Genomic DNA, 19781 nt, shown 5'->3' with positions numbered 1-19781 from the left:
CCTGCTGTCTGCAGTTCTTCTTTTATAACTTGGCCCATATTTTTTTCTCAGACTGAAGCTCAACTCGCTGTCTAATGCGTAATTAGAATTAGCCTTCAGGTTACAGAGTTCTTCTTGTGGCTATTTGCCTTGGGTTTCCCCCGTTCCTTCATCTCACAGTAATGGTGAATTTATAACCATCCTCATAAGTATGATTAAATGTCTCAATTCTTCTGCTTTATGTGGCGTTCTTGGCCACTTAATTACTCTGCATTAAATGGTGTGTTGTTGCTGTCAGTGCAGTTGGATTGTGTTGTGGATAGCATCTTTGGATATTTTGAAAAATTGTTCCTATCATACAATTTGAGCTTGTAAATAGAAGTGCTGAGCATGCATAAATGTGCTTTAAGAAATTATTTCTTTATTACTGTTTAGTTGAACTGATAGTGACACTAAACATCAAGACTTTGATGTTTTATACGGCATTCTTCCCCACTAATTAACTTCATTAGTGCAGTTAATTAGTGGGGAAGAATGCCGTATAAAACATCAAAGTCTAGATGTTTAATTACAGCTTAAAAAAGAAGTTTTATACTCTTCGATTGCCAAACACATTCCAATTAGCCTAAGGAAGGTCAAAAATTCTGTTTTTCCTCATGGTCTTCAAAGCTTTTCCTGACTCTTTTCTGGTTGACCGTTGGTTCCTGGAGCCTGAGTGTTAATCTAGACAAGCTGACAGTGGCGTGTGGAGGGTGTCTTCCCACAAGCTGTAAACCAGCAGAACAGAGACCCGGTCTCTGCAAAGGACAGTCAAGACTTCTTCTGTGATGTGCTGATCGGGGGGAATGCAACTCACAGAGTAATGGGTGTTTCTCTCTTGTACCCTCTAATTTTATTATTAATTTAGACCCACTCCATTTTCCCATATGTTACCATTGGTTGCTCTTCAGAGCCACTTCTCTAATGTCTCATAGGTATATTTCCTTAATGAACTCAGACTGCAAAGCTGAGGAAACGTGGTTTAAAGGGATAGGGTTAAGTTGGGGTGCTGCAGAGTTGATTACAGGAATTCTTAACCGACCAGTAGTCAAGCAACAAGAACAACAAGAACTCCTTCTCAGGTCATTTCCTTGTGGTGTGTGTTAGATCAGTTTTTATTGTTTTTTGTTTTTTTTTTTTTAAATCAAGCAGGATTTACAATAGCAATAATGTAATTCAGATAAGCAATTATTGTAATTGACCTTGGCATTGAGTATCCTTGGCTTTTACCACAGTTTGCTTAGTACCTGAGGATGGCCAATTATCTCATAATGCTCACTTTATTGAGATTATTGTTTTAATTATGGCACTCAAAATATATCACTTTGTCAGCATTGTAGAGTCCCACATTCAGGCGGTGAGAAATGTGTAAAGAGCATCTAGCCTCATCTTGTGACATGGTCATGATTGAGTTTATTGTCCCAACTCCTATGATTTTGAAATATGTTACTTCTTACTGGTTAAATGTGGTTCATCCTGACAAGAACAGCCGCAGGGAGATAAAGTCTGGGATGCTGTCACTACCTCTGAGCTCACTGTGCCCTCTGAAAGGCCTGCAGGTGACATGGTGCTAATAGGTAGGCGGTTCTAGTTGATTAGGAGTTCTAGCTGACAGCAGTCACAGGGGCTGCTGATTATCTGACTAGGCCTTAGGTCAGAGCTTCTCAGCTTTAGAATTACCTGGGGGCTTTTAAAGTTGTCCAGGCCCCGCCTCCGGAGAGAGTCTGACTTCTTGCTCTGGGGCGGGGTCCAGGTGGGGCTTTGTTTAAAGCTCCACAGATGACTACAGCCGGGGTTGAGAACCACTCCCCAGTCCCTGAATTCTTGGCTCCCTGCTGGCTTGTCTCCTCCCAGCCCATGACCCCACCGCAGAGACAGGACACCTTTTGGGGTCCTAGCTTCTCCATGCCTTACTCTCCTCTGCTTCCTCCCAGACTTAGCCTAACCTCCTCCCATGCCTGGAATCGCCTCAGTCCAGGTTTGGTCCCTGGCCAGGCTTACTTCTCCTTCCCAAGCAATGCCCAGCCTACCTCTCCCACCAGAAGTCTCAGTGGATAAATCCCACTCTTGCTGAAACCGGAGAGCACCCCTTTTCTTATTAACATCTTACTGTGCTCTTATAATTCAGTTTCCTGGTGATCACAGAAATGTGTCTTACCTTCCTTCTTTGTAAGTTTCTTTGAGAAAGGATCAGCACTTATTCTTTAGCATCTATCTCAAATACCTTGTATACCACTTCGTGGAAATTTAATTCTGGTCGATCAGTTGTTTTCCCCCCGTTTTGTGATAAACCTGGAGGATGTCGTTCACAGGCACCGTGCAGTCAGTCCTATGAGCCCCTTAAGGTTAGGTGCATTCTCATGGGATACCTAAAACTCCTGCCCTTTCTTTTTCCAGTACGAACCTACGTCACATTGCAGATGCATGAAGATGACATCAGTATGTTGACAAACTTGATTCCATTCTAATTATAAGCATACATGTACACCTGCACACGCTCATGCATACTTACCTGTGCATGCACATACGTATGTTTGTATGCAGTGAGTCATTGGGTTATATACCTCCACCTCTCTCTCAAATCCATCCTCTTTTCCCCTTCTCCAGCACTCCCTCCAGTCCGAGCCACCGGCATCTCACCTGGGACCACTGCTTCCCTCCAAAGCCCTGTTACCTGACAGGCCCACTTAAGCCCATGCCAACAGCACTAGTAAAGCAGAGGCACCAAAAGTGATGAAAGCTCAGCTTTGATGATCTGATTCAGAATTTTGCTATTTTAATTTTAGCATGCCTGTAAGGTTGATGTTTACACTTAGGATTGTTGTTATTTTTAATTACCAAGAATGGAAATAGACAATATAATCTTTTCTGTTCTTAAGTGATTTTAAAAGTCTTACTCTGACTCTGGTCCCTCTCTAACATAGAACTTTTCAAAGATCTGAACAATTTTTAGAACGTGTGTCATCTCATCGCTCCCCATCAGTGGCACTTACAATAAAACACAGACTTCGCCGTGGCCTGCTGGGTCCTGCACAGCCTGGCCCCTGCCTCCTCCCAGCATTGTGTCCTCATGCTTTCCCCCTACGGCAGGCCCTCAGCACTCCTGTTCCTCTAGTATGACTGCAAGCTTTCCGCCTCCTTCGGGCCTGTGCGTGTGCCATTCCCTCTGTCTGCAACATTCTTCTCCTGACTCTCCATGTGATGGGCTTCGGGTTTTGCTTCTGGTGTCAGCCTGAATGTCATCTCTTTGAAGAGGTGGTTTCTGACCACCTTGTTGCTAGTTAGTCTCGTTCTTAGCATCCTGTTTATCTTCTTTGTAACATGTTGCCATTTGCACTTATTTTATTATTCATTTTTTTATTTATTAATAATAATTTATTTTATTTTTATGTTCCCTTTCTAGAATGAGTGCACTGTGAGGGCAGGGTTCTCTTCTGCCCTTTTTATTGTGTTCTGAGACAGTGCTTTAGGCCCAGCAGAGTGCATGGCATGCAGGTGAAACTCATGTTTAGTAACTGATGGTATTTAGTTATTAACAAGGGATACTTGCTGTGCTTCCCCTCCCCCATTAGTCTTGATGCCTCACTCCCGAATCATTTGTCATGTCCCTCTGAAGGTAGGGCTGCAAGTCTAGTCTTCACTCTGTCACCCTAACTCAAGGTGATGCTAGAAGGCAGCACATTTGCCATGAGTTCTGCAAACAAGGAGAAAGAGCAGAACTTCTGAAGAGGGCGCCAAGCTGAGAAGGCAGGTAGCGGCCCAGACTGGAGAATATGCGGTCTGAAATGTATGAATCTGGGCTAACAGAGTGGCTTTTCCCCAGAACCTGAGATTTGAGGAAGTGCCCGTTACGCTCTTTCAAAGGAAGGCCGAGAGGAGACATTCACAGCAGCTCTTGGGGCCTCGTGCTGCCCAGATTGTGTTTCTGGCAAAGGCTTGGCCGTTGTCTTCCAGGGCAGAGTCCAGAAAAAAGCATGAAAGGAAGGGCAGTATGCCTGCCACTTCATGTAGTTCTCTCATTTAATCTTCATGACAGTCCTGTAGGACAGATATCCTTATCTCCATTTTACAGGTATGAAACTTGAGGCCTCAAGGGGTTAACTTGCCAAAATCACACAGCTAATAGGTGCTGGAGCTGAGATTGGAAACCAGAGCGCTCTCCCTCTAGAGCCCGTGATTATTCCATTCCATCCCCTTCCCTCTGGACCCCACAATGCTGTGAAACTGGTGCCGTATTCACTTTGTGTCCCCAGTGTCTAGCACAGTGCCAACACAGAATAGCCATTCAGCTAAAGTTGTAGGTTTCGACTGGCCTCACAATGCGTGACTCTGTTTGCAAAGTCTTTCTTCTTCTTCAGATAGAGGAGTATAGCTCCATTTTCCATTTACCAACCAGTATTGAAAGTACTTCTGCAGAGTCACCCTCTGCCTCCAGTGGTCTGGCTGGCGCTGTCAAGGCTGCTAATGGCCTCTCTGACCCACTCTCCATTCCCAGTGGGAGGAAGTCCATGGCTGTCTGTTTTAGCAAACTTTGTCAGTGGCTCATAGTCTATAACATGACATTTGATTAATCCCATGCTCCTTGATGTTTTCTTTTACACACAAGGTGTGGGATCTTCTGCATCCACATGTCTGTGCCTTGGACACTACAAATCAAAAGACTCCAAGATGGTAGACTGTTGGCTATGTTAGCAGAGGGCTCTCCTGCGATGGGGTGTGTGTGCTTGTGTGTGTGTGCCCGTGTGAAGAGAGAGACAGACGGGGGAGACACCCTACCACAAAAGTGGTACTACACTTTGACTTATAAATATCTTCATTCATTCGTTCAGCACACACTTACTGGTCTGTCCTTACATTACAAAGTGCAGGATGTCCTTCAAGCCATATTTAGTATTAAATAGAAAAAGCATACCACTGAGCTAGTGTTCTTCCTTTTTAATAAAATAGTGATTGATCGAATGGTCTTCACCTCGTTTCTCAGTGTGGTGAGTGAGAGCATTTTCTTCCAGTCCATTTTCAGCATGCTGCTATTACCGCACCATTTAGCTCGATGCCAAATTGCAGTTGGCTCCATTCAGTTCTGTTTGCCGAGGAGCGCTGTAGTGATTAAATGTCACTGAGTACACCGAGTATACAAAAGTAATTAACCTAAAAGGACATGTTAGAATAAGGGTCAACAACCTCTTTAGCCCATAGTGCCACCGGCAAGACTAAGTGTTGACAGAGGTATTGCTGTCAGGACGGGGCGGGGTGGGGGGAGGGGAGAGGAGAGAGAGAAAGGTCAGAGGAGCTGGAGCAGCGGACCAGCACTCACAGCTGTTTGGGATGCAAGTGGAGCAGAACTCGGAGACATTTTCCGCCGTTCCCTTACCGTTTAGCTCTCTGACCTATGATCTTTGGGAGGAGCGGCGGCGATTAGCCCACGACCTGACTCCCCTTTCAACATCTAGTACTGTTTAGTGGAATAACGCTGTTTCCTGGCTAGACCAGCAGAATCTCGGCATGTGCTTGGTGTACCAGCCTGTTCTTCCGTGTTGTGTGTATCTTGTCAAACCCTTGCATCTTTAGATCCAGCTGTCAAATGAAATCTGCTGCTTTAGATTGTTTCTTTGGAACGATTTGAAATTGTGCCTCTAAGTATCTGTGTCCCATTTGTTTTCATTCCTCAGTATACTGAAGTCACTTCGTTAAACTGATATTAATGCTTTATGGGGCTTTACATACTAAAAATTTACATAACTCTAGGTAGTTGTCTATGACTTAAAAATCAGCCAACGTAAAGCTCTTTTTTAAAAAAACAAGTATTATATCTGTCTGCCCTATATTTGGCTTTTTCTTTCATCACCTGTGTGTGGTGACTTACTATATAGAAAAAAAATGAGACTACTGAAGATTTTTTTTCCTTTTACCACATACCTCCTTGGGGCATAAACATTTCCAGGAGATCCCCAGGGATCTGGAGTCTCTAAATGAGCGACCACAGAAGGACTGCTGATGCTTGCATTCTTCACGTGGTGTTCTGTCAGGCAGGATTCATTTAAATCCTGCCTTTTCAGTGGTCAGATTTGAGTAAGATTCGTTTCTCCCTGGTCACAGACAGCTGATGAGGACATGATGGGAGATGAGGAAGAGAGATGGCCAGTTGAAAAATGTCTCTCTTATGCTAAAGATTTATCTCTTTTAGAATAAAGAAGAATTGGTGGCCGTGATGCAGCAACATATATTCCTGTGTACCCTCCCAGAGGTCAAACCTGGTGTTGGCCCTGGAGGAGGGGGCCTGTGCCGCTGATTGGTGAGGGACCAAACAAGGAAAAGGCAACACCTTTGACCCTCTTCTCTACATCGTGCCGTTCTGACCTTTGTTTCCATTTTATTTTTTGCACTGCTTCCTCTTAATATCTTTTCAGCATAGTCCTGAAAATTGTCTTGTCACAGTATCACTTTCTAAATTACCACTTGTGAAGGCTGCCGCCTTCCTTTGGTTGCCTACATGCACCTGCACATACCCCGCCCCCCCCACCACACACACACAGAGCTGTTCTTCTAAGATAGTCATTATGCTGAACAATGAGAATACAAAGAAATAAGGCACAATAGTATGTGCCCTTTAGGAATGCATAATGTTTCATCTCAATATAATGAAAATATGGGAACAGGTGATGTATGAGCATTGATGCACGAGCACATCAAGTATTGTTCTCATTCACTTGTTCAGCACCTGTTAATTGAGGCACTCAACCAAGTACTGGATTTTCATGGTGATGAAAACAGGCGTGGTCCCTGCCTTCATGGAACTTCTACTCAAGTAGAAGAGCTAAGCAAATAATCAAAATAATGGCCATGATACAGATGCTAGGAAGGAAGTCAACAAAGGGCTATGATAGGGATTTCCAGGAGGGATCTCCTTGGATAGCATCACCAACAAGACCTTTCTGAGAAGGTGGCATTTAAGCTGAGACATAAAAGATGCAAAGATGCTAGCCACTCAGAGGCGGGGCCCAAGAGTTCTTGGCAGAAGACTGCACTGTGGGGGTGAGAGAATATGGGGTGTCCAGCACAATGAGAGAGACCTTTGACTGAGGTTGGAGGAGGTAGGCAGGGGCCAGATCAAGGCTGTATTTCTATAAAGTGCTAGATGCTTGTATTAATGGGTGTTGATTCTCATTGTGACTTCAAGAACTTTTAAACCTGTGTCATCTAATATGGTAGCCACAAGCCACGTGTGGCTTACTGAGCATTGGAAATGTGGCCATACCAAATTGAGATGTGTTATAGTGTAAAGTGCACACCAGATTTTAAAGACCTAGTACTAAAAACAAAAAATGGAAAATGTCTCAATAATTTTGATACAGATTACATGCTGACATGGTATTTTTGGATACATTGGGTTAAATATATGATTAAAATTAATTTTATCTGTTTTAAATTTTTTTAAATGGCTACAAGAAAAATTTTAAATAACATGTAGCTCACATTATATTTGTTTGCCAGTTGTGTTCTAGAGTACAACTCACTTTAGTATTTCAATGAAGGACCTTAAGACCAAATTGGCTAAGTGATCACTGAAAACTTTCACCTGTTTGAGGTGGTATGAAGAAGCTTTGGCGTATCTGATTAGCAACCTTAAAAGTTTTTGTTAGGCAGCCTACCTTTAAATTGATATACTGTACTGTCCTTTCCTCCATGTTCCTGCTGAATTACCCTCCAATATTGTATAGAGTATATTTGCATACATAATACATAAGAATATATATGAGTCTCTGTGGAGTTAACATTCTTTGGAAGAAAAAAATGTGTAGCCTTTCAAATAGATTAAAACAGTTTACTGGAAAAAATAGCAACATGAAAAGACTTTCTTTTCCAATAAATTTTAATAGTTACTAAAATGAGGATTCTGGTCCATTAAGATATAGCTTGCCAAGTCTTAAAGCTGAGTCACTTATTTTCTCTGAGCAGCTACCCTACTTCAGCTTCTTTCAAAGCAGCTGTTAGAAGAATGTGGGTATTTTGATTCAAGAACAGAGCACAGTACAAGAATAGGTCTAAGGCAAATTCACCTTCACAGAAATTTCAGGAAGGAAATTTTTGCCAACCTCTCCCCTTTTGTTTTTAGGACAGATTCATATATCGCATCATATTTGTCATGATACTTGGTAACATTGATTATAAGGCAGTAGGTGAATGAATGATTTAGGATATATTTTATAGGTGCTATACCGAAAAAAATAATCCCAGAAGCAAGTGACAGGTGCTGGTAACTATACTTTTCATAGTGTCTGCATACAAGATTTCCAGAATCTGTATTAATGAGGGAGGCGAATTCTTGGTGTAGGACAAATGCACATAGGAATGTGAGGTCTTGCAAACTTGGTGGAGGTCCATTGGATTGAAGGGCATGTTGTGGCTTTGGGGTGATTAGACAGTTTAAAAGATGTAAGTGACTTGTATGCAATATTTGTGGACTGTCTTCTCCATCAGTGGTAAGGGGATGTACTTATCCCCTCCCATTCCCCCAGTTGCTTCCTTCTGTTACCCACAGTTTGGACCACATGCAGACAGTGGCTGTAAGAGATGGAAGCTATGGTGCTTATACAAGAATCAAACCTGTATCTTTGGTGTCAAAGCATCATGTTCCAGCAGCTCAGCTCGCCAGCTAAAGTAACTATATTTAATGAAATTTCTGGGGCGGAGCCAACAGCTTTATTCCAGGAAGAGGAAATAGCAGTCAAGAAACCCCAAGAGGATGTTAAGATAATGTTCTAATTTAAAATCAATTTTATTGATACCTTATAAATTATTACGGCATTTTATCCTCACCAAGTAATACATAGTGCTGAGACCATGGAAACAAAACATGAATGACTGAATATCGAAGTGCTGTATATTCTACTGCATGAAGGAAAAAATATGTAGAACTTTTGTATTCTAAGTATTTTTAACTCATGGAGCCCTACTGGAGGGCAAGGTGTATATATCATTCATCTTTGTTTCTGTACTTAGTAGGCATTCAGTAAATACCTGTTGAATGAGTCCATAAGTGGACTAAGATTGTGTGGTGGTTTCCACATTAGCCAAAGAAGAATAGCTCTTCATGATGTACTGTGCTTCACAACATGCACTCTCCTCGCATCTTCGCAGCAGCCTTCTAAGGAAGTACTCCTGTTTTCCTCGTTTTGCCCACGGGGAAAAGGGAAGCTTAGAGGTTCATTAATTTGTTCAAGGTCACACAGCAAATGGTATAGCCTAGTCTTGAACCCAGAGCTGACTCTAGCACCCATACCAGGACCATTGTGGATACCACCTCTCTTCTTCTTCATTCCTCTGTCAGTTCCTCTGATTTGATCAAGTTTTGCTTATCTTCAAAAGAAATTTATCTTGATCCAAATTTCTCTTACCAGGAAAGAAGCAGAAAGACAAAGACAACACTAGAATGTTTTGAAGAACGTGTTATTCACGAAATGTTATGGAAGGTGTAACATTTGTTAAGAACAGATTCGTTACTTTATATGGAGATTGTATTAAATCCTATTTTAACAAGGGCAGGTCTTCAAAAAGTCCCAGTCATTTTTGAAGGTGAATTTTGATTTATGTTAATTTGAAAAAAGCAAGTTCTGTGAGGGTTATATACAGATTGTGTTTTTAATGACTTCCTTAATCAAGCAGATAATAAAATAAAGGCGTAGTGTAATGAACAATAGACTGACACCAGTGGACTGTCTCAGAGCCCTACCATATTTGGGTTTTTCAACACTAGCATGCTATAAATTTTAAGTTAATTTACATAAATTTGCATGTGTTATGAGTCAGTATGTAAGACACGTATATTTTGACAAAATAATTTTCATTTTAAAGTTTTTGTATTTAATTTTTCCCAGTCGAGGATTATTTTCTCTCTCTCTCCTTGTTGTTGCCTTATAAATGAGATAATAAATGTTAAAATGTTTTATCAGTTATTAAGAGCTCTATGAATGAGAATATAAACATTTTGTATAATACTATACAATAAAATATCGATCAGAAATGCACTGGGATATGGTTCTATGTTAGTTTGGTAAGGATAGGTGTATTTAGGATATTACTTTTACGTCCGAACATGTTGAAAGTATGTCATAACTGAAATGCTTTGAGCACTAGTGAATGTATTGATTCTGGGTGACTTATAATTGTAGGCCTCTTCCTCCTGAAGGCCCTTCTGCTGAGTAGGAGTGGGCTGAGTCCCTGCTCATCTCCAGTAGCACCTTGGCCTTCCTGAAGTCAAGAAAACTCCCCAGTATTTGTTTCTGTTCTAGACATGGTCTTTTGCGGAAGAAATTACAATCGAGGACTTTGGTTATGGCATCAGTAAAGGGTCTACAGGGCTCTTCAGCCTGCCTCTGCATCCTCCCCACCCCCACTGCCACAAACTCCCTCTGAATTGTCCCTGACGCAAACTAACTCCTGTACTGAATGAACTAAAGTTGGAGGAGCAGTATAATTTATTATCTATACTGGGCTGTTGCTGAGAGTAAAGAGGCCTGGACAACACGTGTAAAACAGGGGCAAACCAGGACTTGCAGTCGCCCTAGCCAGATTTTCATGGTGCCCTCTGCCCTGTCATAATCCCCTTTATCTGTTTGAAAACGGATTTACCCTTTGGTACCAGGTAGATGGGGTATTTGAAGGCCGTAGCTGATGAGCAAACAAACCATAAGGATAGAGTTTGAGAGTTCTTGATCATGGTTGTCCACTCGACCTTTAGCATATTCTTTCTGGTTGGAACCTTGTAAGTGGGCAGGGGTGTTGGAGCACTGCACGTATGCACATGGAAAGCAGAATTAGCTTGATATGCATTTGAAATCAAATTATAAAGTCCGATGTGAAGGCAGTATTTATAGTCCTGCCTGCAGTATTGAACCAAAACCTTACTGTGATTGTTGAAAGGAGATTGTGTTTTGGTTAATAGCAGCCTATTGAAACCCTGTCATTATGGACCATCTGTATGTCTATGCTGCGTGGTAGTACTACAAAAACGCCTAGAATAGTCCTTTGGTGAGGCTTAAAATAGAAGCTCTCTAGGAGCTCTGTAGTAAATAGAGTGCAGTGCACGGTCGTAGTGCTGGGCTGCTGTTGCAGAGGGGCTCAGTTGTCTGCTTGGGGCTGTGCCTTGTACTCTACGGGGATTCTTTCACTTACTCGTCAGAGCCGTCCAATGAGGGGGGGTGGGTGGGGTGTTATCCCACACTACAGAGAGACCGAGACTGAGCAGTATCCCCAAGGCTACACAGCTATTAAGTGGAAGACTCTGGACTCAAACCCAGGCAGTCTGACTCCAGAGGGATGCTCTTGCCTGCTAGTAAAATTTGTGCTACCTGTTATTAAAATTAGCTAATTATAACAGCATTACTTCTTTGAGGGGGGTTCTTTATAGGAATTTTTCTCATACATGGTCGTCTTGGATCTTGAGGTGGCAGAGGAGTACAGGTGAAGGGATGGAGTCATCCATTTTGATTGCCAGAGGTGTCCCTATTCCAACTGACTTGGTCAATAGCCTTAGTAAGTAAAGTCTAGGTTGGATTTCAAACTAAGACCTAGAATTTTTCTCATTTTGAGATAAAACATGATTTGTAATGTTAGGAATAACTGTCTTTAAAGCGTATCTTTTGCTACCAAAGCAATTAGGATTTCCATGTAAGATTTATAAACTTTTATTATTTTTTACTTGGTTTCACCTTGTTTCTCCCCCTCTTTTTCTTTCATTAAACATCTACCTTTTTCTTTTGACTATCCCAATATAAGTGTTTACTTTGTGAAAATACGGAGCTTTTTACTAAACATTCACATTTAAGGTATTTTTGCCTTCTCTGGATCAGCCACTGCTTCTGATTGTGGCTCTCTGTTCATAACAAATTTGCTGATATAATTACATGATGAAACTGTAGTGAGAAAAGATTTATGTTTAATGTTTCTAAATACATAGATTTATACAGAGTCAAGATGCAGCTCCAGTAAGTTTCTTATGTAGTAAGCTAGGGAAATCTCTAACCTAGCTGAGCATTTAAAATAACGATAGAGAAATAAAAATAAGCTTTTCCAGTAAAAGCATGACTTTGTTTTTATCAGTATTTATTTAATTCCTCCTGTTCACGTGCCCAGCAAAGATCCAAGTGGCCTTCCAGAGGCAGAATGGTGGACTTGTAAGATTCATGATGAGAGTGTGTGCCAAGTCCATTTTGCTTCCAGAGCAATTATGTTATTAGAACATTGCTGATTGCCCCACTGCCCATTGTGCAGCTTAACCTTTAAATGTTAGTGATAATTAACTACTTTATCATCTACCAGGAAACTCTAACATGTAACTCTGTTCCACAATAAAATTCACAAATAAAATACTGCCCCCAGAGCCAAAAACAGCCAGTTTAAGAAAAATAAAGCTATTTGTACATGTGTACCAATAAATAAGCATAAACATCTAAATAAGCATTACCATTTAGGATTAATTTTTAAGAAAAATATTTCATCTTTGTTTAAAGATCAGTTTTTCCTTTTTGATAGAGTGGAAATAACTTGCAGTAGAGTGTATCAGCATCAAAAGACACAGTTAATTATACACATGTACACTCAGTTTTTTCTTCTTTTTGTAAAATATCAAATTAGTAAGATGAAGTCATCTAGAAGTAGGTAAAGGGATATAGGTGAAGAAAGGGGCAGAGCTGCTGCCATATTGTCAGCCCCAAGGGGTGTCTACTCAGATCTTACTCTAGTGAATAGTTTCCCATGGAACTGTTCAGCCTAGTTGGCCCTCTGAAAGGGAATGCATCACATGAATTTTGTATTAAGATTGAGGAGTGTAGAGGGTATGTTCAGTCATTTATGTTCAAAAACATTTCTGGGCAGTTCTTTGCTCTTCACTGTGCTGGGTGCCCCCACCATCGGGAACCTGCAGGCTGGAGTGGGAAGTGGCCTTGTAAATAAATAGCCATAAATTGATTACAAGTGATCTACTCATTGGGTGAACAAAATGTTAAGTGAACAAAGAGGAATGGGTGATTAATTCTGCCTGACAGCATCTGAAGGACCTTTGAAAAGTGACAGTAGAGCAGGTTCTTAAGAATGAGGAGGATTTCAAAAGAAAGACACTGAGGGAAAGGACATTCGTGTAAGCCAGGAAAAAAAGGCTACAGATGCAATGAAAATTCACGGAGCGCTGGGGAACAGCAAGCTCATAGCGCTGAGATGAGACCAGTGCCCTGGATTTGGGTGTGGAGTGAAGGGCTTTGGAAAATAACCATACTCAGAAATTTGGACTTTTTTCCCTATGGACGGTGGAAGCCATTTGTCATTTTTAAGGCACAGTGAGAAGCAGTCAAATCTCTCTTTGGGAAATATGAATCCCAGAAATGTAGAGGATAGGCTGGAGAGGGGAGAAACTAGATCTGGGGTTCCGGCATCAAATATGGTACATAGTAGCTCACAGATGATGTTTGCAAGATGATTTCAGTGGAGTAATGGTTATAAAAACCTGATTGCATTGGGTTATGGTGTGAAAGCAAAGCAGAAGCATTGAACTAAGTCTTATGGCTTGGGAATGAGGATTTGGGACTCGGTGGAGATATATCAAAGTCAAGGAGTGCACTTTTTAAAATAGTTTGGCTTCTAATGTTTTGCTTCAGTCTTGGGCCTTACTGAAGAACACCTGCCATCTTTTCTGCCGCTAAGCTTAAAGGTGAATGTTTGAGTAGGGGTAGTTACAGAGTTTGGTGTATACAGTTTAGAGTATTCATATAAAACCTTGAGAGAGACTGGTACAGGAAGGAAGGTTTAGCGATATCCAGTTCCTGTCAGTCAGTGGGCACCCAGTCACTGGTCCCTCTCATCTTCCTCTGCCATGAAACTCCTGCCCCCACTCCTGCCTTTGGAGTTGCTATCACCACAGCTGATGCACTAGGGGATGATCTCTCGGTAGCTCTACTAACCCAGGTGTGGAAAAAGTCTATTGGTTTTCCTCTAACAACATGCTTTGAAAGTGTAGCCACAAAAGAGAATGTGGCATTCTGGTTCAGTGGAAGTGAAATGGAATATAGAGCCAAAAGTTCTGGATGTCACACTGCCTCCAGTAGTTAATTAAAAGGCCCTTGTAAATTCATAAATGTTAATTATTACTAACAGACTAAGATAAAGAAAAAAAAGTACAGGGAGTTAATTTTATATTAGATGAGTAAAGTTACAAATGAGGAAGAGCTTTACTGAACCATTTTCTGAATTGATTTAGATGTCAGACAAAATATTCTGGTGGTGATTCTTTGTTCTTCCTAGAACTTTTTTTCTTATCTCCAAGCATTCTTTCCACTGCCCTCCAAGACCAGCCCTTTCCTACACAAGGCTGGCTTAGTGTTGAACTCAGGAGTCCTGCCCTGGTGCCCTGCTGAGAGACTTGGCTACTCCGGCCTTTACGATCCACCATCAGCAGGTTAGCCCTGCACTCTGCCCTGCTCCCCCTCGTACACCTCCCCTTTACTTGGAGCTGCTGTTCAGTCTGTCTGGAACTGAGTCACTGGCTAGTTCTTACGGTTACTTCGAGTTTTCATGCACACTTTCTTCACTTCTTCATCCATGATTTTAAGCTCTCATACCATCTGAATGTGCCCAGTAACCACCTGACACTGTGCTCCAGATCTTGTTGCTGATGTTCGTTTTCTGTGTGGGGGACTCCTCCCTCCAGTTGAGAGCTCTTTGGAAGAGCAGAGATGACTGACCATGATCCCAAGAGGGAGGGACTACCTTTCTCCATTCCCTGGTCCTAATGGGGTTCCTGGGTTTCCGGAGAGAAGAAGGAGCAAGCTCATGAAAACTCTAGACGTCAGAAAGGAATAAAGTGAATTTTTGCAGGCACGCGTGCGTGCGTGTGCGTGTTTACCTGCTACTCTGTATCTCCTATGTCCTTAAGCTGGGAGGGAACAAAGCAAAATTCTATAAATATGACCTTTGTATCACATGATCACCATTTTTGGGTACTTAAATCCCCAAAGCATTGAAGAAATACTAATTATCTCTCAAGCTGGACTCTGAATTTATTCATAGTTTCTCTGTAGAGGCTTGAAATATTGGCTTCCCCGTTAGCCAGCAAACTTAGGGGAAAAAAAAAAAAGCCTGCCTTTTCCTTCCTCCTTTCTCTTGTGTTTGCTTCCTTTCTCTACTCTCTGAAGGTGCTTCAGCATTATAACATCAACACCTTTAGAACAAGCCCATTCTGTCTTTTGAGTTTACACTGTTCCCTGCCTCCTTTATTCCTCTGCCCTATCTTTCCACTTTCTGTCTCGTTCTTTCGTTTATTTCCCCATTCCTTTCCTCTTTTCTTTTTATTCTTGTTTTTCTCTCTCCACCTCTCTTTTCTTCCTTTCACCTCTTCCTCCCCTTTCTCCTGTCTCCTCACAGCTCTGCGAGTGTGTACTAATGAACAGAAAGGAAACAGTCTCAAGGATGTAATTAGAAAAATCACACTGTTTAATGGCTGATCATTCTCAACCCCGCTTCCCTTTCTTGTTCCAGAGCTCTTCGGTATCCCCATCAGCCAGCTTCCGAGGTGCCGAGAAGCACAGAAACTCCACAGACTATTCCTCTGATAGCAAAAAGCAGAAAACTGAAGAAAAGGAAATTGCAGCTCGTTACGTAGGTTCATTCACCTTTGCTTTGGGGGAGGCCAGTTTATGTTGCTTTTTATCAGCAGCCTTTGACTATTAACAACCGAAACTAGAACACAGGATAACAACTTCCAAGGAGAAAAAAATAGTTACTGCATTTGTAGCTCTGTCTCAGTTGGCTAGCCGAAGTCCTGTGCAGGTGAGTGCACTTGTGCAGATGAGCAAGAACAGAGTGCTGTATCTGGCAACTGCTGGAAGACTTGGGTGTTCCATATTATTATTTATATAGATGTGTTTGCTTCCCTCCATATATTTCAAGGTGGCTGAATGTTCTGTGGTCAGCTAGAAATGTTAAGGAAAACTGTAAGGTTATAGAAAGCCTGTTAAATGTCTAGATGAACTCATGTGCTGGGGACTATAGCACGTTGTGTGGAATGTATCTTACAGAGACAGATGTCCCTAGTGCGAGTTGAAGCTCGTTTTCCTTTAGTGACTGGTCCTTCAGGTCACACGGTGAAGAGAGCCAGCTGGAGGGGCCCCATGTGGAGGCACACAGTCGCCACTCTGCTTTCTGTGCTGGTACCCTGCAAGACTGCAGGCCACAAAAAAAGCTGAAGATTTGGCTTTTCACGTGAAACCTCCCAATTTTAAAATTGTGGCTCCTTATCCAGTTTTTTAAAAACACTGACAGAACAGATCACGCCCATCTGTAGGCTAGATTAGCCTGGGCGTACCAGTTTGCACTAGAGACTTCAGAGTCACAAGCAAGCCATGAGCTTCAATATTTTAAACTGTAAAATGGAATCATCGTATTACCTACCTCATAACATCATCATGAGGATTGAAGAACATAGTACATTGTAGGGTGTTGAGCACTGTTTGGTGTGGTTCATTTTTATAAGATGGGAGGAATTAGTCTGGACTTCTAGGGTAAATCTGGCCTTTTGTTTTTTTGCTGGGGGAGGAGATAATGCTTCTTAATTGTCAATGCAGGACAGCGATGGTGAGAAGAGTGATGACAACTTGGTGGTTGACGTTTCCAATGAGGTATGTTTATGGCTCATTTAACTTCCTGCCCTTACCTAGCTACAGCAGTGACTAGTGTCCGAACAAATAGTATCCAAAATGTTTTCTTAATTTCTAAAGAGACTCACTTTTTATTTACCTGAAAAATGTATGTATTACTGATTTTTATATGCTACTGATGCCTTGTTTATTGCTATTCTTTTCTAAGAAGTGCAAGTGTGTTTTGCTACCACCATGAATATGAATGCACACCAGACATCGGTGGTCAGCCTACAGATCTCATTGGCAAGTGACTTGCAAATTTGTAGGGTTTTGATTTTTGTTTGTCTTAAGTAAGTGCTATAAATATTGTAGTATTCTCTTTGACTTCGATACTGAATATTTTTGCCAGCAAATTCAGTGAGTCTTATCTATTACAGAACATTTTGCCCTTCTGAGCTATTAAATGCTTTTGGCTAGAAACGTCCACACCCAAGTATTCCGGCATTGTGAATGCTCTGTGCTGCATTTATACCATCATGTTCCTTTGTAGGATCCATCTTCCCCTCGAGGGAGCCCAGCACATTCCCCGAGAGAGAATGGCTTGGACAAGACACGCCTGCTCAAGAAGGATGCCCCAGTCAGTCCCGCCTCAATTGCATCTTCCAGCAGTACTCCTTCCTCCAAATCCAAAGAACTTAGCCTTGTAAGCAGTGCTTCACCCTTTTTCTTAATGTTTCCTATTTCAAGATGGTTGGGTTTGATTTTTTTAATTTTGTATTCTTCACCTTTTCTGTAGGACTTTTATTTCCAAATATATGTATATGTTCAGTATTCAAGTTTAATTGACAAAAGTATTTTTGGAACAGAATGGGTTTACTGGCTTGTTGGTGATGGATGTTTGTTTCGTGAGTCTTTCTGCAAGGATAGGGGAGGGATATGGGGAAATTGAGTGAAACAAGTCTGAGTGACGATGAAGAAGTGCACACTGGGGTTACAGAGATTGTTTTGTCACCTGTGGTTTATGGTAAATTTAGTTTTGGGCTTGGATGTGATTTTGTTGCTAGCTTTGTTTGAATTACCAAGCTATATATGAGTGCAATAATTTTCCCTTCCTATCTAAAAAGTAATCTGTCATTTGCAAAAGTCTACTTTGACTCACACCACAAATCACAAATGCAAAAATGAAACTGCTTGTAAGACAGGATAATCTCCCCATACCCCTTCTTCTGGGGCTGTGTAGTTAATTGCATTTTTGTGTGGTGGATCGTCTTTTTTCCTCACCAGTTATTTCTTTGTAGCATAACATTTACAAAAAAAGACAAATTCAGTTTTCAAATAACCATTTGAATTTACAGCTAAAGGAAAGAAAATTCCTCAGTTTGAAGATTAGGAAGATATGTCTGGCAGAGGACTAGATTAGGTTGTTTTCTGTTGGCCTTCTTGTAACGAATGGCAGCTCCTCCTCGGCAACTGGTTGTGCTGATCGGTATGACGGTTCAAGCTTGGATCTTTTCTAATGGGGCCTGTTAACCAGGAAGCCTCTTGTGACATGAGCCCAACTCTAGCCAGTCAGTCTTTTTTTTTTTTTTTTTTGTAAGGAAGATCAGCCCAGAGCTAACATCCGTTGCCAGTCTTCCTCTTTTTTGCTGAGGAAGATTAGCCCAGAGCTAACATCTGTACCTATCTTCCTCCGTTTTGTATATGGCATGCCGCCACAACATGGCCTGATGAGCAGTGCTAGGTCTGCCCCTGGGATCTGAACCTGTGAACCCCAGGCCGCCAAAGCAGCACTCCAACTTAACCACTATGCCACCAGGCTGGCCCTCCACTCAGTCTTAAATGAAAGCCACTAGCAAGTGGCTGGTCACAGGATGTCATGATTTGTCAGCCTCCATCTGACTCAGACCAGTTTCCTGGAAATGGTCTACCCTAATTCAGCTTCAATTTATGTCCTCCTGAACATTGGTTTTGTGGTCTCAAGGAACTCTTTTTGTTTCTTTGTTAGCTCTTTTTATTTTTTATTTATTTATTTTCCCCCCAAAGCCCCAGTAGGTAGTTGTATGTCATAGCTGCACATCCTTCTAGTTGCTGTATGTGGGACGCGGCCTCAGCATGGCCGGAGAAGCCGTGCGTGGCCAGAGAAGCCGTGCGTCGAACCCGGGCCGCCAGCAGCAGAGCGCAGGCACTTAACTGCTAAGTCACCGGGCGGCCCTGTTAGCTCTTTTTAATTAATGAAAATAAAGGCCCAAGCTGAAGAACTTTTTCTTTTTCTCTTTTCTTTCCTTCTTCAATGTTTAACATCATTGTTAAAACTGTGTTCTAATTGCCAGTGTATTCCATTACATCTCTTGTTAGAATGAAAAATCTACAACTCCAGTTTCCAAGTCCAATACCCCTACTCCACGAACTGATGCTCCCACCCCCGGCAGCAATTCCACTCCCGGATTGAGGCCTGTACCTGGAAAACCGCCAGGAGTTGACCCCTTGGGTTAGTAAGAAAAAAGGCTTTCTACGTATTTATGCTGTTTGTTTTTAAAGAAAATAAAGCAATTTCAAGAATGTAATACATTGAGTACTAATAACCAGTATTGAATAGCTGTTAGACAAAGTTATTTAACCGGAACCAGGTGCCTGGCACCTACCATGTCTGGAGCACATATTGTGTGTTCAATAGAATAAGTGAATGAATGAACCCCAAGGAAAGCTGGAATGGCTTTTGAGAATATTAAAATAAGCTCATTTGAACCATGATCCTATTTTTTAACGTATATAAGAATGTCTTACTTCATTGTTTCCTCCGTTCTTGGTTTTCCTCTTTCCTCCTTCCGTTTTGGTCTGTAGCCTCAAGCCTCAGGACCCCGATGGCAGTACCTTGTCCATATCCAACCCCGTTCGGGATCGTGCCGCACGCTGGGATGAATGGCGAGCTGACCAGCCCCGGCGCCGCCTACGCGGGGCTGCACAACATCTCCCCGCAGATGAGCGCGGCCGCCGCCGCCGCCGCCGCGGCCGCCGCCTACGGGAGATCTCCAGTGGTACGTGTGCGCGCCTTCGCTGAACGAGGTCGTTCAGAGCAAAAAGGGTTGTCTACATATTTTTTTAATGTAGTTTGTATAATTTGAGGTGTTTATAGAGGGG

The 19781-nt window shown here is 42.0% G+C and overlaps 1 protein-coding gene across 10 annotated transcripts in view; it reads left to right on the top strand.

Annotated features, from left to right (window-relative positions):
• TLE4 (TLE family member 4, transcriptional corepressor) overlaps positions 1–19781 on the top strand; it is a 140458-nt gene that overhangs the window by 103039 nt on the left and 17638 nt on the right. For all 10 annotated transcript variants that reach the window (XM_087444441.1, XM_087444438.1, XM_014794696.2 and 7 more), the window contains 5 exons: positions 15544–15663; positions 16629–16682; positions 17194–17346; positions 18999–19131; positions 19485–19678. In XM_087444441.1, coding sequence (XP_087300567.1) covers positions 15544–15663; positions 16629–16682; positions 17194–17346; positions 18999–19131; positions 19485–19678 — 654 coding nt within the window. The remainder of the gene's footprint in view (positions 1–15543; positions 15664–16628; positions 16683–17193; positions 17347–18998; positions 19132–19484; positions 19679–19781) is intronic.

Source organism: Ceratotherium simum, chromosome 20 (assembly GCF_057802395.1).
Source record: "Ceratotherium simum simum isolate JZ-2026a chromosome 20, ASM5780239v1, whole genome shotgun sequence".
Taxonomy (NCBI): Eukaryota; Metazoa; Chordata; class Mammalia; order Perissodactyla; family Rhinocerotidae; genus Ceratotherium; species Ceratotherium simum.
The sequence above is the reverse complement of the archived record's forward strand: the minus strand, read 5'-3'. Positions and strand labels throughout refer to the sequence as shown.